Here is a 16,760-nt window from a genome sequence, read left to right as displayed (position 1 = left end):
AATTCTTCCTGTTCCTCAGTCGGGAGAAAATCTAAAGATTTTTTTTTAGCAAGACAACAGCCTAAAGGTTCCACTGCCTACAGATTCAGAGCTGAAACAGGGTGGGCATCTTTCCTTGGTTTATAGTTTAAAATGCAAAGTCAAATATATCAATTCCATATTAGGAGGAAGTATGATATTGTTTTCCTAAAATGCTAGCTTTCTATCTTCTTGATTATTATTTTTTTCATTGCTTCTGGAGATGTGAAATTAAATTCCAGTCATTCAGACCTTTCCACAAGGAATCTGCCTATTTATAGAAATGAGAAAGCAAAAATTCTAGCTATGTACAGCAATTTGGGGAGCAGCAAGTACTGTTTCGAGCCAGAATGCCCTTTACTTAATATTTTAAAACTAATAAAATGAAGAAGAACAAGAGTAATTTATTATTTCTACACTGGCTTAAACATCCCTTCCATCTGAGTGACTGAGATCTGCATTGTCTCTCATGGGAGCTGCTCATGATGTCACTGAGCCAGAAATCACTGATGGTCTAACCCAGTTACATGAAGATAATGTTTATTTGAGACACTGATGAACCTTCTTTTCTGTGTTACATTATGCTGTTTAATGATTACTACATGCACAGATGGTAAAAATTCTGAAATCAGAGGTAAGCCAGTACATTTTAGTTCATGCACTTTGCCTAAGTGTAATTTTCTCTTGAGAAAAGGAATCAATCAAACACCAACAGAAGGGGTAGAGTTCTACAAATTGATTAAAAGTTTTAACAAGCTTGTATCCAGCAAACTCAACAAAAATAGGCTACTTAACTATGGGAATCCATTTTACCAGTGCTTGAAATATCTTTAAAGCTTCATGTATAGGATTTTCTCTTCTCTTTTTTTTCAGAAGTATCTACTCTCATTCATAAATTTTTTGATACCACAATTTCTCATTAAATATGACCACCTAATATCACATCATGCTAAATTCCATCATGAAGGCTGAAAGTCTCTAAAAGGCAGCACAGGAAAACCTGATGTCTGTCAATTTCCCAGGAAATTCCTGATAAATGGCAAGAATAATTCTGAGTAGTATGTTGAAACCCCCAAATACTCCTCAGACATCAGATAAACAGCACAAGATTTATCACATGCTAACAAAAACAGTAAATAAAAGGATATAACCCAGTGGCTAGCATTTGCTAAAACTGCTTTTGCTCTTATCATTACTTCTTTTATGCAGATTTAGCTTGGACACACCAGTGCACATGTTCACTATCACCATGTTCACAGCATCATTTTGCTCTGGAGACCTATTTGCCATCCATTCTTTAAAGAGCTGGGAATCACACCCTGTGCTTAGAGCACAGCAACTCCTGATCTCAAAGGTGTGTTTGTAGAAGCTCATGAAGTTCCCAAATACAGAAGATTTGCTGTCCAGCCCTTCTGAGAGCAAGGACCATATCCAACTGGCTCATGCTTTATTGTGCATATGCACATGGGGTTCCCAAAGTCTGAGGCCTGTATCTCTTCAAAATAAAAATATAATTTTGTTAACAGTGGCCATTCTGTAGCAGCACTCTGAAGATAATAAAACATTAAAAAATGTTTTCTATTCACTAAACAAGTTTTCCATTTGCACTTATCCTAAAATCAAAACATAAATGCTGTTTTGTGAAAATTCTTCCGACTCCAACTAAGAACAACCAAGAGCACAACAAATTTTCCTCTCCTATTATGCAAATGTTCCACTGATTCCAGTTATGATGGTAGGGAATATGTCAGGATTATAAATTAACAACAGCTAAAAAGAAAATATACTTTTGACATTCATTTGCATCTCAAGACAAGTAAAAAGACTTATTGCTACATTTTAATGAGCAAAATGTTATAAAAATCTTATTTATTCAAATATGGTTTAAATAAAATATTTTTAATATGATCTTAGTTTTCCCCAGAAGCTAGGGAGAAAAGTCTCTCCAGCACCACAGTAAACAGAAAGTAAAGCATTTCTAACACTGTAACCAGAAAACAGCACTCAAAGCAACAAGGCTGCATTTCATTTCATATTGATAAAAGCCAAGGTTTCCTACAAAAGTGTAAACTTCCATAATATTTTGCTTGAATACTTTTAGAGTAGCAGTACAAGTTCAGGAAGACTGGTAAAATTCTCCTCCTCCTAATAGCACCAAAATAAAGTAGAAAACCAAATAATCTAGATAGGACAATTCATTATTCAGCTTCCTGCAGGAGCAGTTGGCCAAGTACTCCTGTACTTACTGTGCAGAAATGACACTGACAAGAGAATGAAAAGAAGAATTTTAACAAAAATATCAAGGGGAAAAAATTTCTAGGATTCCTAGAATGTCCAAAAACATGACCATAATGCTAAAAAGAGGTAGAAACCAAGTATTTTCTATTAAAAAAACATAATAGAAACTATAAAATATACTGCATGAAGGAGTGTTTCTAAGATGTAATAAATGCATTCAAGAACTTGTACCTCTGAAACAGTTAAAAAAAAAAAAAGGAATAAAATAAATTTTAGTTGCTCCCCATGCATTTTAGACACAGAATTGTGCTAGGACATGTAACCCTTCTGCACAGCAGCCTTTACTAGAAGTAGTTTCAGAAACAAGACAGCAATGTCTATATTTCTACTTCTAATCAAAAGAGAGCATGCAGGAGCAGGTGGACAAGATTAGGAATGCAGCTATTAGTCCAACAGCTCAGACTGTAAGAGGCCAGATGGTCCAGCTCCCTCTCTGACCTCTCTCTTGGCTTTATCCAGTTACCCTGACCAGCAAATCTCCTTTAGGAACCCTAAGCAGTGAGGACATACCCCAGACCATGACGCTGCCTTGGGGCCAAGGGCAGGTCTTTGACCCTCTTTTATTTATATACATAGCTATAACAACTGAAAATATAGAAAAGAAGCAGTGTAAATTCTATGTCTCTGTGTTGAACCTAATCTATTTCACTACACTCTTATTTCTGTGATGCAGCAGAAGATCTGGAAACATCTGGAAAGATTTTTGTGCTTGTTTCAGATACAGAATTTGCTATAATGTTATATTTGCCAGGGTATTTATACATCTGAGTCCTCCTAAAAATAGCAATAGCTCAAACAAGAAAAATGTAACATGGTTTCTTTTCAATTGTGATTCAATTGTGATTGCTTAATTATCTCCCATGTTTGTAGCCACTTCTAAAGGTTCTACAGAAATTATGAGTTTCTCAGTATTTAGGAAAATGACCTGCATGGCAAGTGCTAATTATTCTGTTTTAGATCAGAAGTTTTAAATAGGTGCACAGACTTAATACCTAAAAATTTAAAACTTAGCTATCAAGTTCTCAGCTAACAATAAATATTACAGTCTTCAAAGTTGCCATCCAAACTAGCCAGCTGCAGTACATTTCAAACATTTTGATGGCAAACATTCAGTTTATTAAATACTACGAACTTTCAAAGACCTTTCCCAGCCTGGACAGTACTTAATTAGTTTGAGTGCATTCAGTTAATTAGAAGAGATCTTTCTTTCACAAAGCAATAGAAACATAAGTGACTCAAAATAGAAAAAAAAACCCAAAGCATAAACTTAGGATTTTATACTACAATTCCCTCATCCACTTGCACAGTTGTTTTTACACTAGCTCAATGAACACTAAATTTCTCTAGAATTTGTTTTTTGGGTGGGGGATGGGGAGGTTGGTTATGACACCTGGCCAAAACAGAAAGCTCATCCCTGCTGTCCTTATAGATGTGCCCATTACATTACTGCCTATTCCATGGCACTGCATGCTGGTGAGGAGAAGGCCAGATCTGCCCCATGCCAGGATGGGCTGCCCCTTGCATCCTGAGCAGACTGCCTCCCTGCTGTTCCACAGCACACCAGGGAAAGGGGATGGGAGACAGTGCCAGAGGCAGAAGGAAGACTTGATGCCCTCATGTTCAGGAGTAGTAGGAATAGCTGAATGCACAGAAAACTCAGCCAACTCAGCTCCAGGCTGATGCTGAGGGCTGCAAACACTTGCCAGCAGTGTCACAGCCACTCCTCATGGCAGAGAGACCCATGTTGGGGGGAAAAACTGGTGGGACTGGGATGCTCCTGCTGGATAGTTCCTGTCCTGCAGTCCCACCCAGCACCAGCCACCATAGCTTTCCCTCTGGCACCAGGCACCCAGCAAACAATAGCAGAGCCAAGAGCTGGAAGCTAAAATCTGTCTCTGCAGCCTGGACATAGCAGAACGTTGTCAGGAGGTGGGAGCCAGCTGCAGCCTGTGCTGTGTGGGAGAAGCACCCACCCCCTCTCACACCCCATATCCCCTTGGGCTGTGCTTGAAGGATAGAGGGTCTCATGTGTGTCATGGCTCTACAGGGGCAAAACAACCTCTCTGTAGAATGTCAAATTTTCTCATATTGAACTTTCAAGAGAAAATCTTTATTGAAAAAATGCATGGGTTTTCATCTTCATTTTCACATTTTTGTTTTTTTGCAACTTGTTGCCCTGTCTGCAGCCCTCCGTTGTTCTGCTTCTTTTCTCACTTTGCCATTAATAAGGAAATCCTCACCAACAACAAAAAAAAAAAAAGAAATTGGTATTCTCAGCCCAGATGAAAAAGTCTATTCTTCATCATTATTTTGTCCTCAAAAGACCACTCTCTTCTGTCTGATAATCCTGCTAAAAAAGAAGTAGCATGGCAAAAAAAGTCGATTATGTTGTGTTTATATAGCTGTCTGGGGGAAGAGAAGGATCAACATTGCATAAGTCAACACCACTACTTAATTTTAGTAGCCAAACAACTGCAGTACATACCCTCTTCCTCAGCTCCTGCTTTGAAACAATAATCACATTTGGAGGATCCCCAACAGCAGTGGCAGCCCCCCCAATATTTGTGAAGATTACTTCCGCAATCAGGACGTGCCTAGGATCAAGATTAAGTACTTCACAGAGCCTGCAGTGTAAAGATAATGAAATTAAATTCTTATCCTATGGATAAATTACCTTAAATATTAAAATGCACAAAAATTACAAAATGCAGTCATTTAACAGACAAATGGTAGGATTTTAAACATATGTCAATAAATGCTATGTTAAAGTATTTATTGTGCCAGAGTAACAATAGCAATGTAAATGAAAATTTATAGATTTTCTTTACATTTAAAATGCATTTATTAATGCCTATGGAAATTGATGCATTTTTTAAAGAATTTAATTATAAGTAGTCAATTATTGCAAGAATCGCACTACACAGAAAATAGCTTTTCAAATTTTCATTGGGATACAGCTTCTGAAACCATAGTCCTTTAAGCTGCACTGACCTGTGGAAAACTATTCTGGTCAACCACAAGCTCTGCACTCAGAAACAGTGATTAACTTTCTTATGGGAAACAGCGGTAGAGGATTGTGCAGGCTGCCTATTAATCATGAATCATCTATTAGAGACTTCAGCTTTCAGGCTAGGTTTATTCAGTTTATTCTGTTTCTATTTTCCTCCTTCTCTAAAGCTTGATCATGAGTATTTCTATTTGGGATGAAACAAGAGCAGAAAATACACATTCCTTATGGTTAAAAAATTCTCAAAATATTTTTAGCAGTTCCAATATATTTAATACTTCCTTGGTAGGATGCTGCTTTGATAAGAAAAAGTAAATTGCTTGTTTAATAAGAAGCACCTTAAACTGCTCTGACAAACACAGGGGTTGACTCAGTAACCTCATGATATGTTTGAACTCAGAGCCCAGTTACACAGAGTAATTGTCACACAGATTATTCCAACGCACAAATTACATTTACACACACACATGCGTAATCTGCTCTGTCCTGAACTACATGTTTGACTTTAAACTTGGGCTCTGCTAATAAGGGCTGAAAGTTAAAGCCACACCTAAGGGCTTTGGAGTAAGAAACAACTGCTTTCCTCCTCACAATTTATCAAAAGGTTGCTCCAGAATATCAAGATGGAGGCCACACTTAAATTATTGTCCCCTGCACCTCATAGTAGGTGGAGGAAAAATTGTGCATGAAGAATGCATTCTCACTGCAATGCTCTCACACATTTCCCTGAAAGAAGGGTTGAACTTCACTATTCAGTCCAAGTCTGTGTTATTAAAACCTATATTTCAAAGAGAAAAGAGTGTTGCAAAAAAGCTTAACCTGATTCACTTACACTATCACCAAGAGTGTCAATTTAAAACTCAGAAAAAACACTGTCAGATAGCATATATGTCAGCACATAAAAACTCTGGAAAATAATAACTGTGCAAAAAATGCAGTTATTCCTTCAGCAGCATGAAATCATTCAGTTAAAGGGTACTTTGTAGTACAACTGGTCCAAATGTATCAATTGTGGTACAAGACCACAATTGTACGTGTGCAATTTTAACTCCATTGCTCCTTATTTCCCAGTATTTCCAAATATAAGCTAAACTTTTCTTTAGTGATTCTTTCTTTTTGATGAGCCTAGTGGTATTTTAAAAAGAGAACTCTAAAGTAAGAAAAGGCTAAGCCCAAAGCATAAAACCTTCAGAACACCTTAGCTGGATGGTAAAATCACAGTTCCTCAGTTTACTTATCTTGGTTATATAATTTCTCATCTGTAAAAACATTAGCCTTTTCCATTTTCCAATAACAAAATATCTTGAAAATAAGCAACAGCTAAAAGGAGGTGGTTATTGTGGTTATTACTTTTTTTTTTTGCAGGTTACTACAAAATGCAGAGTGAAACAAATATCATATTTTGGGCCTTATCATAGGAAATATAAACCCTAATGTTCATAGAGTCAGTACAATTTTCTGCAAGCTTTATCTCCATGGCAATGGAGACTGCACAGTGCAACACAGTGAAGCTGTAGACAATGGCAGTAAGATAAAAAAGAAAATGACCCCCAGCATGAAGCTTTTTGAAGTAGGCAATTATTTGGTTTTAGTAGGTGAGATAAAATTTTATTTTAGTTTAGATAGTGCTTCAAATACAAATGTTCCCCACATACTGAGTTTCCCCTTCTTCAGTGTTACAGGCTCATTTAGTATAAAACAAAAGGACTTAGTATATATTTAGTACAAAAGTCCATTACTTAATAATGGCTAAAAGGGCAGAGGCTCTCCCTTCACAAGGATCCACTTGGAGAATACAAGAGGCAACAAGCAGAAGGGAGAGATTTCACCCTGACATAAGAAAAACAATTTATGGTGAAAACAGTTAACCACTGGAAAAACCTCCCCAGGGTTGTGGTAGAGTCCCCATCACTGGAGGTTTTCAAGATGTAATAGAAGAGAGTGCCAGATAATCTCATCTAGATTTCCTTTTTCATGAGAGGCTGGAACAGATGGCCTTTAGAGGTCCCTTCAACCTGGGCTGTTCTGGGATTCTTTAAAAACAGAATAAATGTTACTACAGCTCTGACTGTAAAAAGCTTTTTATGCTACATTGACTTCTGGATTTCAATCCATTCCCAAATTATATTTATCCAAAATATTCTGTAACACAGCTAAAGAAAACTTGTTGTTTAATAGCTCCAGTGCTGCCTACTGCTAGAAATGCAATTATTGATTAGGGTGTAGCAAAGCCATCTCTTTAAAATATAATCAGACAGAAGACAAATGGAGCTTTCATTCACCAGCTGTTTCCAGTCCAGGATAAATTTCACTTGCTAAATTGGTTTTTGCTTCTTTACACTGCATTTTAAAGAGTGGGCATATCTTAATAGAATTTTGTGTACTTTAATGTGATAATGACTGCCAGCATTACAACTCTCAGGATCATTTCTAAAATACACTAGATCTTTCCAAAAGTGAACTGGATTAAACAGATTTGCCTGACCAGACACAGGTTAAATTCAGGTTAAACAGTAATTTATAATCCCACACTGATTAAATGTAGTTGAATATAACATGTTATTAATATACAGAAATCTGAAGTAATTAAATTCATGGTTGTCCACTCAAAGTTCCAAATATCTAATCTCAAACTGTGCAATTAACCAGTAGCCATCCCAATGACATGATCACCAACAGGAATAAAATTCAGATTCAAGAAAAAGCTTTTGGATGAAATATGGACTTTTTAAAAATTTATTTGTCACTAATATTAGAAGGGATAACAACTTCACTAAAACATAAATTACTATCTAAAATTGTATATAAATATCAGCCAGCAAAGAATAAAGCAGCTTTAATTCAAAAATTCTGCATTATTTACAGGAAAAAGAAGTCATCTATCAGGGAGCATTTGGTGCAGTATGCTATTGCTGTTAAGATATGAAGACAAACCAGAACAGTTAGCTGTCAAGGCAGTGTTCACAGTGTTCAGATATGTGCTCAATATTAATGCAAAGGCAAAAGACAATGCATTCCTTGGAAAGTGCTAGCTTTTTATTCTACTATAATAACAGTATTTGGAGGTCTTATTTCCGTTTAGATGATTAAGAAAACCTCCCAACAAATATTTTGCAGAAATGTCTATTACCGATTGCTGGCTATAAAAGACCAAGTCCAAATCCATAACAATAAAATACCTTATGGTTACTGGAGTAAAGAGCAGCATAGTGGTAACATTGTCCAAAAATGCAGAAAGAATTGCAGCAATAAGGCACAGAAGAGTAATCATGGCCCACACCTTGCCTCGAGAGAACCGATAAGCCTAGGAAAAACAAACAGAAGCAAAATTAATTGACTACATCACTCCAGCTTAGATTTCAAAAAATTATAGGTAAAGCAACTTGATCAAAGTCAAGCAACAATGAGCTCAGAGCATTTACTATTACTCCAACAGCACCCTCTCCAATACTAAATAATTTGGCAAGAAAATAATTCATGGCAGTGGGCAAACAATCCCATCACACAAACAAAGAAACAAGTCTGAAGAAACACCATGCTCTGCTGCCAGTCATAAAGGGGGTCTGTGGCAGGAGAAGGGCTGAGCCTCCATCTTCTGCCTTCTTGCCCAGGTGGACTAAGAGGGTTTAGACCTCCCTTACTCTCCACACCTGGGACACATTCCCCATCCTCAGAGCAGCACTGCTGGAGTGGGTCCAGAGGAGGGCCACAAACATGATCAAAACACTGGAGCCCCTCTGCTACGAGAACAGGCTGGTAGAGATTTGGGTTATTCAACCTGGCGAAGAAAAGGGTCTAGGGTGGCCTTACAGCATCTTTCAGAACCTAAAAGGGGTCAGTAAGACAGCGAGGGGGAGGGGCTTTGGGCAAGGGTATGTAGTGATAGGACAAGAGGGATTTGCTTTAAACTGAGAGAGTAGGCTTAGATTAGATATTAGTTAGAAATTCTTTACTGTGAGGGTGGTGGCACTACAACAGGTTACCCATTGAAGCTTTGGATGCCACATCCCTGGAAGTGTTCAAGTCCAGGCTGGATGGGCATTTAAGAATCCTGCTCTAGTGGAAGGTGTCCTTGCCCATGGCAGGGGGATTGGAACAAGATTTTTAAGGTTTCTTCCAACCCAAACCATTCTCCAATTCTGTGGTTGTGATTCTATGAATTACACTTTTCATGTAAACTTTTCATGCTCTGCTACTGTGCAAAGGACTGTGGCTGCTTTTCACATGTGGTCATAAAGTTAATGATAGTTCCCTGCCCCACTGCCAGGCATAAATTGAGAGTTCAGCTTCAGCAGAAGTGCAGTCCTGGGGAAATCAGTGAAATATTCAGCTTAATAGTGTCCAAATGCTTGTGTACCCTACTGGGGACCTTTAACATTCTCCTGTAGAAACAGAATTACATTAAGGGCTTCCTTTCATCCACAAAGAATTTTTCCAGTATTACAACATGACCTCAACATGACCAATCTTTTCAGTATTACAACATAATCATTTCTAATATGATAAGTATAAGCTGACCTTAGAAGGATTCTTTAAGAACCTGCTTGGTGTGACAGATTTGAATAAATACCAACTTGATAAATATAGAAATACTTATAAGTACCAAATAAACCCACCTTTACTGCACAGTAGTCAAAGAATCCAGTCTCTGAAAATATGGCCACCAAAACCATCTGCCAAAAATGAGAAAAAATATAATCACTTGGAACTGATATATTAAAGTAATTGAATTATTACTCAAAACTAAAGCAAAGCAGGTTGTGATACTGACAAATGGACTTCTTATCTGACACAACTTTGAGAATCTAATCACCCTTATATTAGAATATCCACTACAGCTGCCAGATATCTCTAATTAAAGCATCATATGGTGAAATATATTTCTCAACATAAGCAGTCTGAAAATGTCATATGAGTCTGGTTGAATTTTATTTGTAGTGACTATGTAAGCATCATACATTAAGTACTCAAAGTATCTCCCTTTTATTGTTACTCAAGAAGAACCAAAAAGTGTGTTTGCTCTCTACAGTAATACTCTACAGAGCACAGAAGATAATGGCTTCAAGAAATGCTTGCATTTTCCCACATCTGAGAGGTCTCCTGTCCTTCTGTCTTTGCTCTAAACTTTCTTTTTCTGTAGGGAATGCAAGGAGCAAGGACCAGGAAATAAGAATAGCTCAGAATGGAAACAGATAATTGTAATTTTGTCTCTGTGCATTGTATATTTTGTGTTAGAGTCTAATAGCACTTGGACAATGCTTTTTACCACAAATAGCTCTGGGCAAAGTGATTAAAAAAATATATGATTAAAATCTCATCAGATATTACTTCTCCATTTCTGGCTTGCTTTTTTGTAGCTTCAGACAAAACAATGAGACAGGAAACAACTCTTCCAGCAGAGCGTGTTTGAGGATGGCTTTGAATAAACAAAATTAAAAAGAAAAATGAGAGTGATAATACTTGGCCCTCAAACAGATCTTTCTCTTTATAAAACCCAAGGATGTTTTTTAGAATGTTGTCAATATAATTTCACAGATTAAAAAAAAATAGAAAAGCATCAACATTTCAAAAGACTCTTTCAGAGGTCTGATCCTCATCCTTTTTGGTAAATTCCCCAAGAGACAAGTGTTTGTCATAGTTGTCTGAGTAAAGTACAATTAACAAAATTTTCTAAAAGGAAACACCTCTATACTGAATGTGATTATTTTGGCACATTTAGAGCAATAGACATGTTTTAGTTACCATTCCAAACAATAATGCCAGTGTCTCATAGTCAATCCACTCCACCACTTTGACCATACTAGGCCTCTGCAATCAAAAAATACAATTACAAGTGAATGCCATAGCTATGATTTATAAACTCCACTTAATTGATGAACCATTTAAATAAATGTGATGAAAATTAATAAGTGTTCCTACAAGCTAGATAAAAAGGACTATTTATTATTACCATTACTACTATCATTATTATTACTAATTCAAAGTACTGCTGGCATCCTAAGTCGGTCTTTATCAGGCTATTGGTTGGTCTAGTTGTTCCTTACTTAATATTACAGAATTAAAAGATAACCAAATTACATGGTGCACTGCAGTTCCCTTTTAGGTAAAAGAACAAAAGCATATCACATCACCTGTGAATAAACTGGAGGGTATTAAAGGGAACATAGTAATGATGTGGTTATGAGAACAACCGAGAAAATCAATCTGATGTTTGACTATATATATCAATGAAGAGTAAGCAGCAGGTGAAACAAAAGGGTTGGAACATGCAGGCATGAGATGTAATTATTTAGGGTAGTATAAAGTGTATTTCCATTTAGGTACGCTTGGTAGCCTAACATTACTGAAAATAACAGTGTTAAACTAACACTGGATTAAGCTGAAAATAGTTGCAGTCAGCTTCCTGCAAATCAGAATAAAAAAGCATCAACTGACGTTTTTGTACTCCCCTTGTCTACACATTAGTCTCACCTCTTTTCCCACCCGGGTTTCTGTCCTACCATTTCTTTTTCTTAAAAAACACTGCTTTGCCATGTGCTCAGTGGGCAAACATGGAAACTAATGATACCTGACACCACAGCCAGAGACAAAGGGAGCACTTACAGTTTGATAACTTACCTCCCCAACAATAGCTAAGGCGGCTAAAGCAGCCAAAGCGCCCAGCATGGCTGCAAGGGTCCTGTGAACAATCTGAAACAAAGGGTAAGAATTGACCACAGACTCCTCTAAGCATCTCCTTACTATTAAAAAGAAGGTGGGGAAAGGATAAAACCTCATGTACACAAATCTTTTATTGGCTTGCTTGAAGGTTTTTTCTGACTAGAGGATGGTTAATTAATTACTTTGCTATTAAAAAAACAAACCGATCCCCAAACAAAACCAAAAACCAAATAAAAAAATTTTAAAAAATTAACCAACTAAAGCCTTGCCTGTGCAAATGCTGCTAGGAAGTCTCATCTCTAATATTCAGGAAGAGAAGGGACTTCAGCACCAGTTTCTTACATTTGCCAAAAGGTGACCCAAGAAGGAAAGCAATTCATCTTCCCTAACTTAAGGATCAAAAAGCCTTGTCCTGTTGGCTTCTCTTCACATCCCATGGAAAGAAGATGCATGCCCAGAAGGTGATCCATCTCATTCTTAGTAGAGGCTTGTACAGCAAGAGTGCCCTGAAAATGTGCTTTATTTCTCCAAGAATTCATCTGTAGTTATTTAATCCTCTGTGTCTGGAAGATCACAGATTGTGTAAAATAACTCGGCTAAAGTAAGCATGTAATTAATGAAAATCACACTACAAAAGACTGAATCTAATTACCAGCTTTCACTGTTAATGTGTTTAAATATTATTCCAACACAAGTTAAAGTTATTGTTGATAAAGAAATAAAAGAGTCTAGAAATATTTCATTTGCCTCTAATTTCATAAGAAATATTTTGCTGATAATAAACAATAGGATGAGAGCATCTCAAGGCTCTCCTCCATGTTTGTAAAGGAAGAGCAAAAAGGGAAAAATTTGGCTGTTTTTTCTCTTTGGTTATAAATTTTTAATGGGAATGGTAAAGAACTACACAATTTACCAAATTACTAGAAAAATAAACATATAAGTTACTAATTGAAGAGTAAAAACAATTATCTGTCTCATCCTCCTGTTTTCCTCAAAAATGCACTGAACAATAACTTATTCATGGTCATAAAGCAGGAGATCAGACCAAGATTTTTATGCCCTAATGACCTGCTTGTTCAGAGCACAGATTACAGCTCCCAGCAGCTCCTACAGAAATGTGTGTGATAACCCACCAGCTCATTTCTGATTTCCCATTTCAGTGCATGGACATGTAAGCATACATATGGCCCTTTTGATTCTGCAAAGGTGGGGAGCATTTGATTACATTCCATAGCTCTTTTGGCTGGCAATCAGGTGCAGCAGCTAGACCTTACAGCTCTCTCCAATAATAGATGCCAAGCAGAGCTGTCCATTAGGGAAGGGGATCCGATTCTGGGCAGAGCAAAGCCCAAGTGTAGGCTCCAGGAAAATCCTCAGCTGTCCTCAAACTGAAGGTTTTCTCCTCATGCAATCCCCACCCACCTTAGATGGCTCTTTTGCAGTTCTCAGAAAGATATCATAGGTTTTCTGAGATTTGTTTAGCTACAGATTTGTTGCATATTTCCATATGAGCACTTTTGCTGTTATTGTTGTATGCTTAACTGCTCACATTGAGTTGACTTCAGATTCAGTTTCCAAGAGTTTGCTGTCACCTATGGGTGAAGTTTGCTTTAATTTATGCAGAAAGAAACTGAACAAATTAAGTCATCTGTCACTTCCTGCATTCCAGAGGTTTTTCAAGAAGGATTCACAAAGGTATATCCTGAAGAGTGAACAAGGTGCAAAGCTTTACTACAAAAAACTTAGTAAATGTACAACTGAGCATTCCAGCAAATTATCAAATGAAATAAAATAATATATCAAATGAATAAAGTAATGTAAAGCCTAGAAATGACACTTATGTAAACTCTTAGACATGTAAATATTCAAAATTTGATATTTAGGAAGCTTAATAAAAAAATTGATTACTCTCTTTAATTTTCTTTTCACAGAAAGTAAACCCCAAACAAATAACATATTTGCACAGGTATTTTTATAAACTTACAAACGTAGAAGTTAGGAGGTACAGGTTACGATTTCTGACATTCTTTGAACCACAATTCCATCTAATACACATTTGGAGGGCTTTATATCAAGCAAAATTCTATTATTATTCTTTCGAAAAATACCACAGATGACCAAAGTCTTTTGAAGATTGGCAGGAGGATGAGTATCTTTTCAGGATGAATCTTGGAGTGTATCCATAAACAACAGTTCAGGTAGAGAATTGAAAGAGCTTAGAAATAAATTAAGACAGAGACTTAATCCCAGGAAAGCTGAGAGATTTAGTGGACTTCTGAATCTAAAGACATTTTTAAAGGTTAAGTGAGAAATCATCTGTATTCATCTGATTGTTCTCTCACTTGAGAAAGGGCATACCCTCGTGCAATGACCAAGGAGATGAGAAAGACAGGACTGTTGAGGAGGAAGATACAAAGCTTTTAGTATATCAGTTTGTATGCTAGAGCTCCCCACCTCCCATTCCAACTGCAAACCTTGTAAACTCTTTGCAAAAAGGGCATCCTCACCCCCACCATCACTTTTGTCTGAAGAATACCTAGCAGTGCTGAGGTACTGCAACAGCAAAGGATAGGGCTCTTGCCTTTTTCAAAAGGGCAGTAATACCAACACAAAGTGTTACTGAAAAAATGCACTCCAGATTTCACTCTTTAGAAAGCAGGATTCAGTTTAGAGCTCACTGATACGGGATGTTACAAGGCTAGGAAATTAAGAAATTGAAAAATATAGGGAATGGATATTTACAATATTTGATATAAAAAAATACACGAATCTACAACTGTGAAACAACAGTGTCAACAACGTAGGTGTGTTGATAGCAACCTCATAGGTCAATCAGAATAAGCAAAGTCTAGGAAAGGCTACTATAGCAATTTTGTTTCTTTATTCTCTGTAGAAAGTTTGTTTCCTGATTGCCTGCTGTGTGATAAACACAATGGGCTGAATGCTGATTCTAATAGTTTCCACACTCTTAATTCAGGAGTTCATTTTAAAGTAAGACATTAAAGCTACCCAAATAATTTATGCTACAAGTCTTTTTGCTTGATATTAATTAACAATATACAGTTGCAGAACTGTAATGCAAATTGGATTTAGAAAGTCTAGACCTTTCCCAGATTGAAATTTCTTTATCTATTTGAAAGTGCTTTTGAGTTTTTGCACTGAGTTCATCAAACCATTTGGTAGACTGCAACAGCATCATCATAAAAATTATTCCAAATTCTAAACACTAAATCATGTGTTCCAGGAGGCAAAAGAAAATATTTAGAAGCCATTTGAATGCAGCCTGGGTGTTATTTCAGAGCATATCTTTCTCAGCTGAAATCCAGGACACATGCATTTCTATAATGCATTTCTGAAAATATGTGGTAAATGATATATCATAGCAAGCATTTTATTTTTAGAAGTCCTTTGTTTTAAGTAATAAATAGCAGTTGAAATTTAAGTGTCAATGATTTTAATGTAAAGCTTCAAACACAGCCCATATTCATTCCTTCTCCATTTTGTCTCCAATGAAGCCTGTTTTATTGAACTTCTTATTTTACTGATAAATTAATCTACATTTGATAGAGTGGCAACACTGCTGCATTTCAATAAGGATGCAGTTATTACCAGACCTATATCCACATATGAGTTTTATGTATTTTTCACCTACCTTCAGAATAGCTGAGATCTTCCTTATAAAATCAAAAGCCAAATCCCTCTTAGACTTTATAAAGTCTCTAGTTTATTTCTTTATTCTCAGGTGACAAGGAGGGAGAGAAGTAAAATTTACCCTACAATAGCTTTTTTTCTCACTTTAGGTTTTGTATCTATTCCTTTTTATGTTTCAATAAGGATTGATTTGGTTAAAATGAGACATCCTCAGCAGTGGAAGAGGTTTTTTTCCCACATTTTTTCCTAAAGATGATCAAGACACTATTAGCCTGAGTGCCTCTGAAAATGTGCTCCTCAGTCACATCCCTTGATGGAGTTATAATTTGCTGTCATGTATTTTACAAATTTTGGTGGTCTGGTTTGCCTTGGACTATTCCAGATCTTTTAGCAGGATGCAGATGAAACTTCAGTCTTTCATGGGCACACATATTTGATTCACTCTTAAGCAAAGCAAAAGAAGTGGATCTAAAAACCCCACATTTTGGAAAATTAATGCAGAAGTCGAACACTAGCATCAAAAGCTGTAATCAAAAATGGAAATTGCAGAAAAACAATGGTAATTTAGCTTAAAAATGTAGGTAATTTTTCCTAACTGTCAAGCAACATGACTGAAAATTTGGGCTTGTGATAGAAAACAAGGGTCAAAAAAAGCCTTGAAATACTTTGAGCTCTGCCTTGCTGTTGATCCACTTCAAAGCTGAATGGCACCAAATTCTTAATCCATGGAAATTTTATTTATTTCTGGCAAATTTTTAAATTTGGACACAAAAAAACAGCAGACTAGAAATACAGGATATAGTCAGATACAAATGAGTTCAGAGCAGAAGAAAAAGAAAGTTTGTGATGCCAGACATATTGTTTTGATTTTCCACATGCTTACCTCTGGTAAAGAGACTGACCAGTACCAGTTAGTGAAAGCATAGCAACATACCTCCCCTTCAGCTGGTGATGGCAGCTAATGTTTTAGCTGTCCTCACCCTCCTGCTCCCAGTTCGCTCCTGACACCAGCTCTGCAGAAGCAGTTCTGCAGCTCCTTCAGCCTTGGGGCACTGTGTCCAGCATGTCCATGCATGCAGGCATGAATTGTAAAATAACACTTTACACTAGGTTAAATAATTAAAAA

General features: G+C 36.7%; 1 protein-coding gene across 5 annotated transcripts in view; it reads right to left on the bottom strand.

Annotated features, from left to right (window-relative positions):
• OCA2 (OCA2 melanosomal transmembrane protein) overlaps nucleotides 1–16,760 on the bottom strand; it is a 183,982-nt gene that overhangs the window by 96,275 nt on the left and 70,947 nt on the right. For all 5 annotated transcript variants that reach the window (XM_050979330.1, XM_050979327.1, XM_009085383.4 and 2 more), the window contains 5 exons: nucleotides 11,942–12,013; nucleotides 11,066–11,131; nucleotides 9,940–9,996; nucleotides 8,503–8,627; nucleotides 4,802–4,940 (listed from right to left, as the gene is read on the bottom strand). In XM_050979330.1, coding sequence (XP_050835287.1) covers nucleotides 4,802–4,940; nucleotides 8,503–8,627; nucleotides 9,940–9,996; nucleotides 11,066–11,131; nucleotides 11,942–12,013 — 459 coding nt within the window. The remainder of the gene's footprint in view (nucleotides 1–4,801; nucleotides 4,941–8,502; nucleotides 8,628–9,939; nucleotides 9,997–11,065; nucleotides 11,132–11,941; nucleotides 12,014–16,760) is intronic.

This window comes from Serinus canaria, chromosome 1 (genome assembly GCF_022539315.1).
Source record: "Serinus canaria isolate serCan28SL12 chromosome 1, serCan2020, whole genome shotgun sequence".
Lineage (NCBI taxonomy): Eukaryota > Metazoa > Chordata > Aves > Passeriformes > Fringillidae > Serinus > Serinus canaria.
This window is presented reverse-complemented; position numbering and strand designations above follow the sequence as displayed.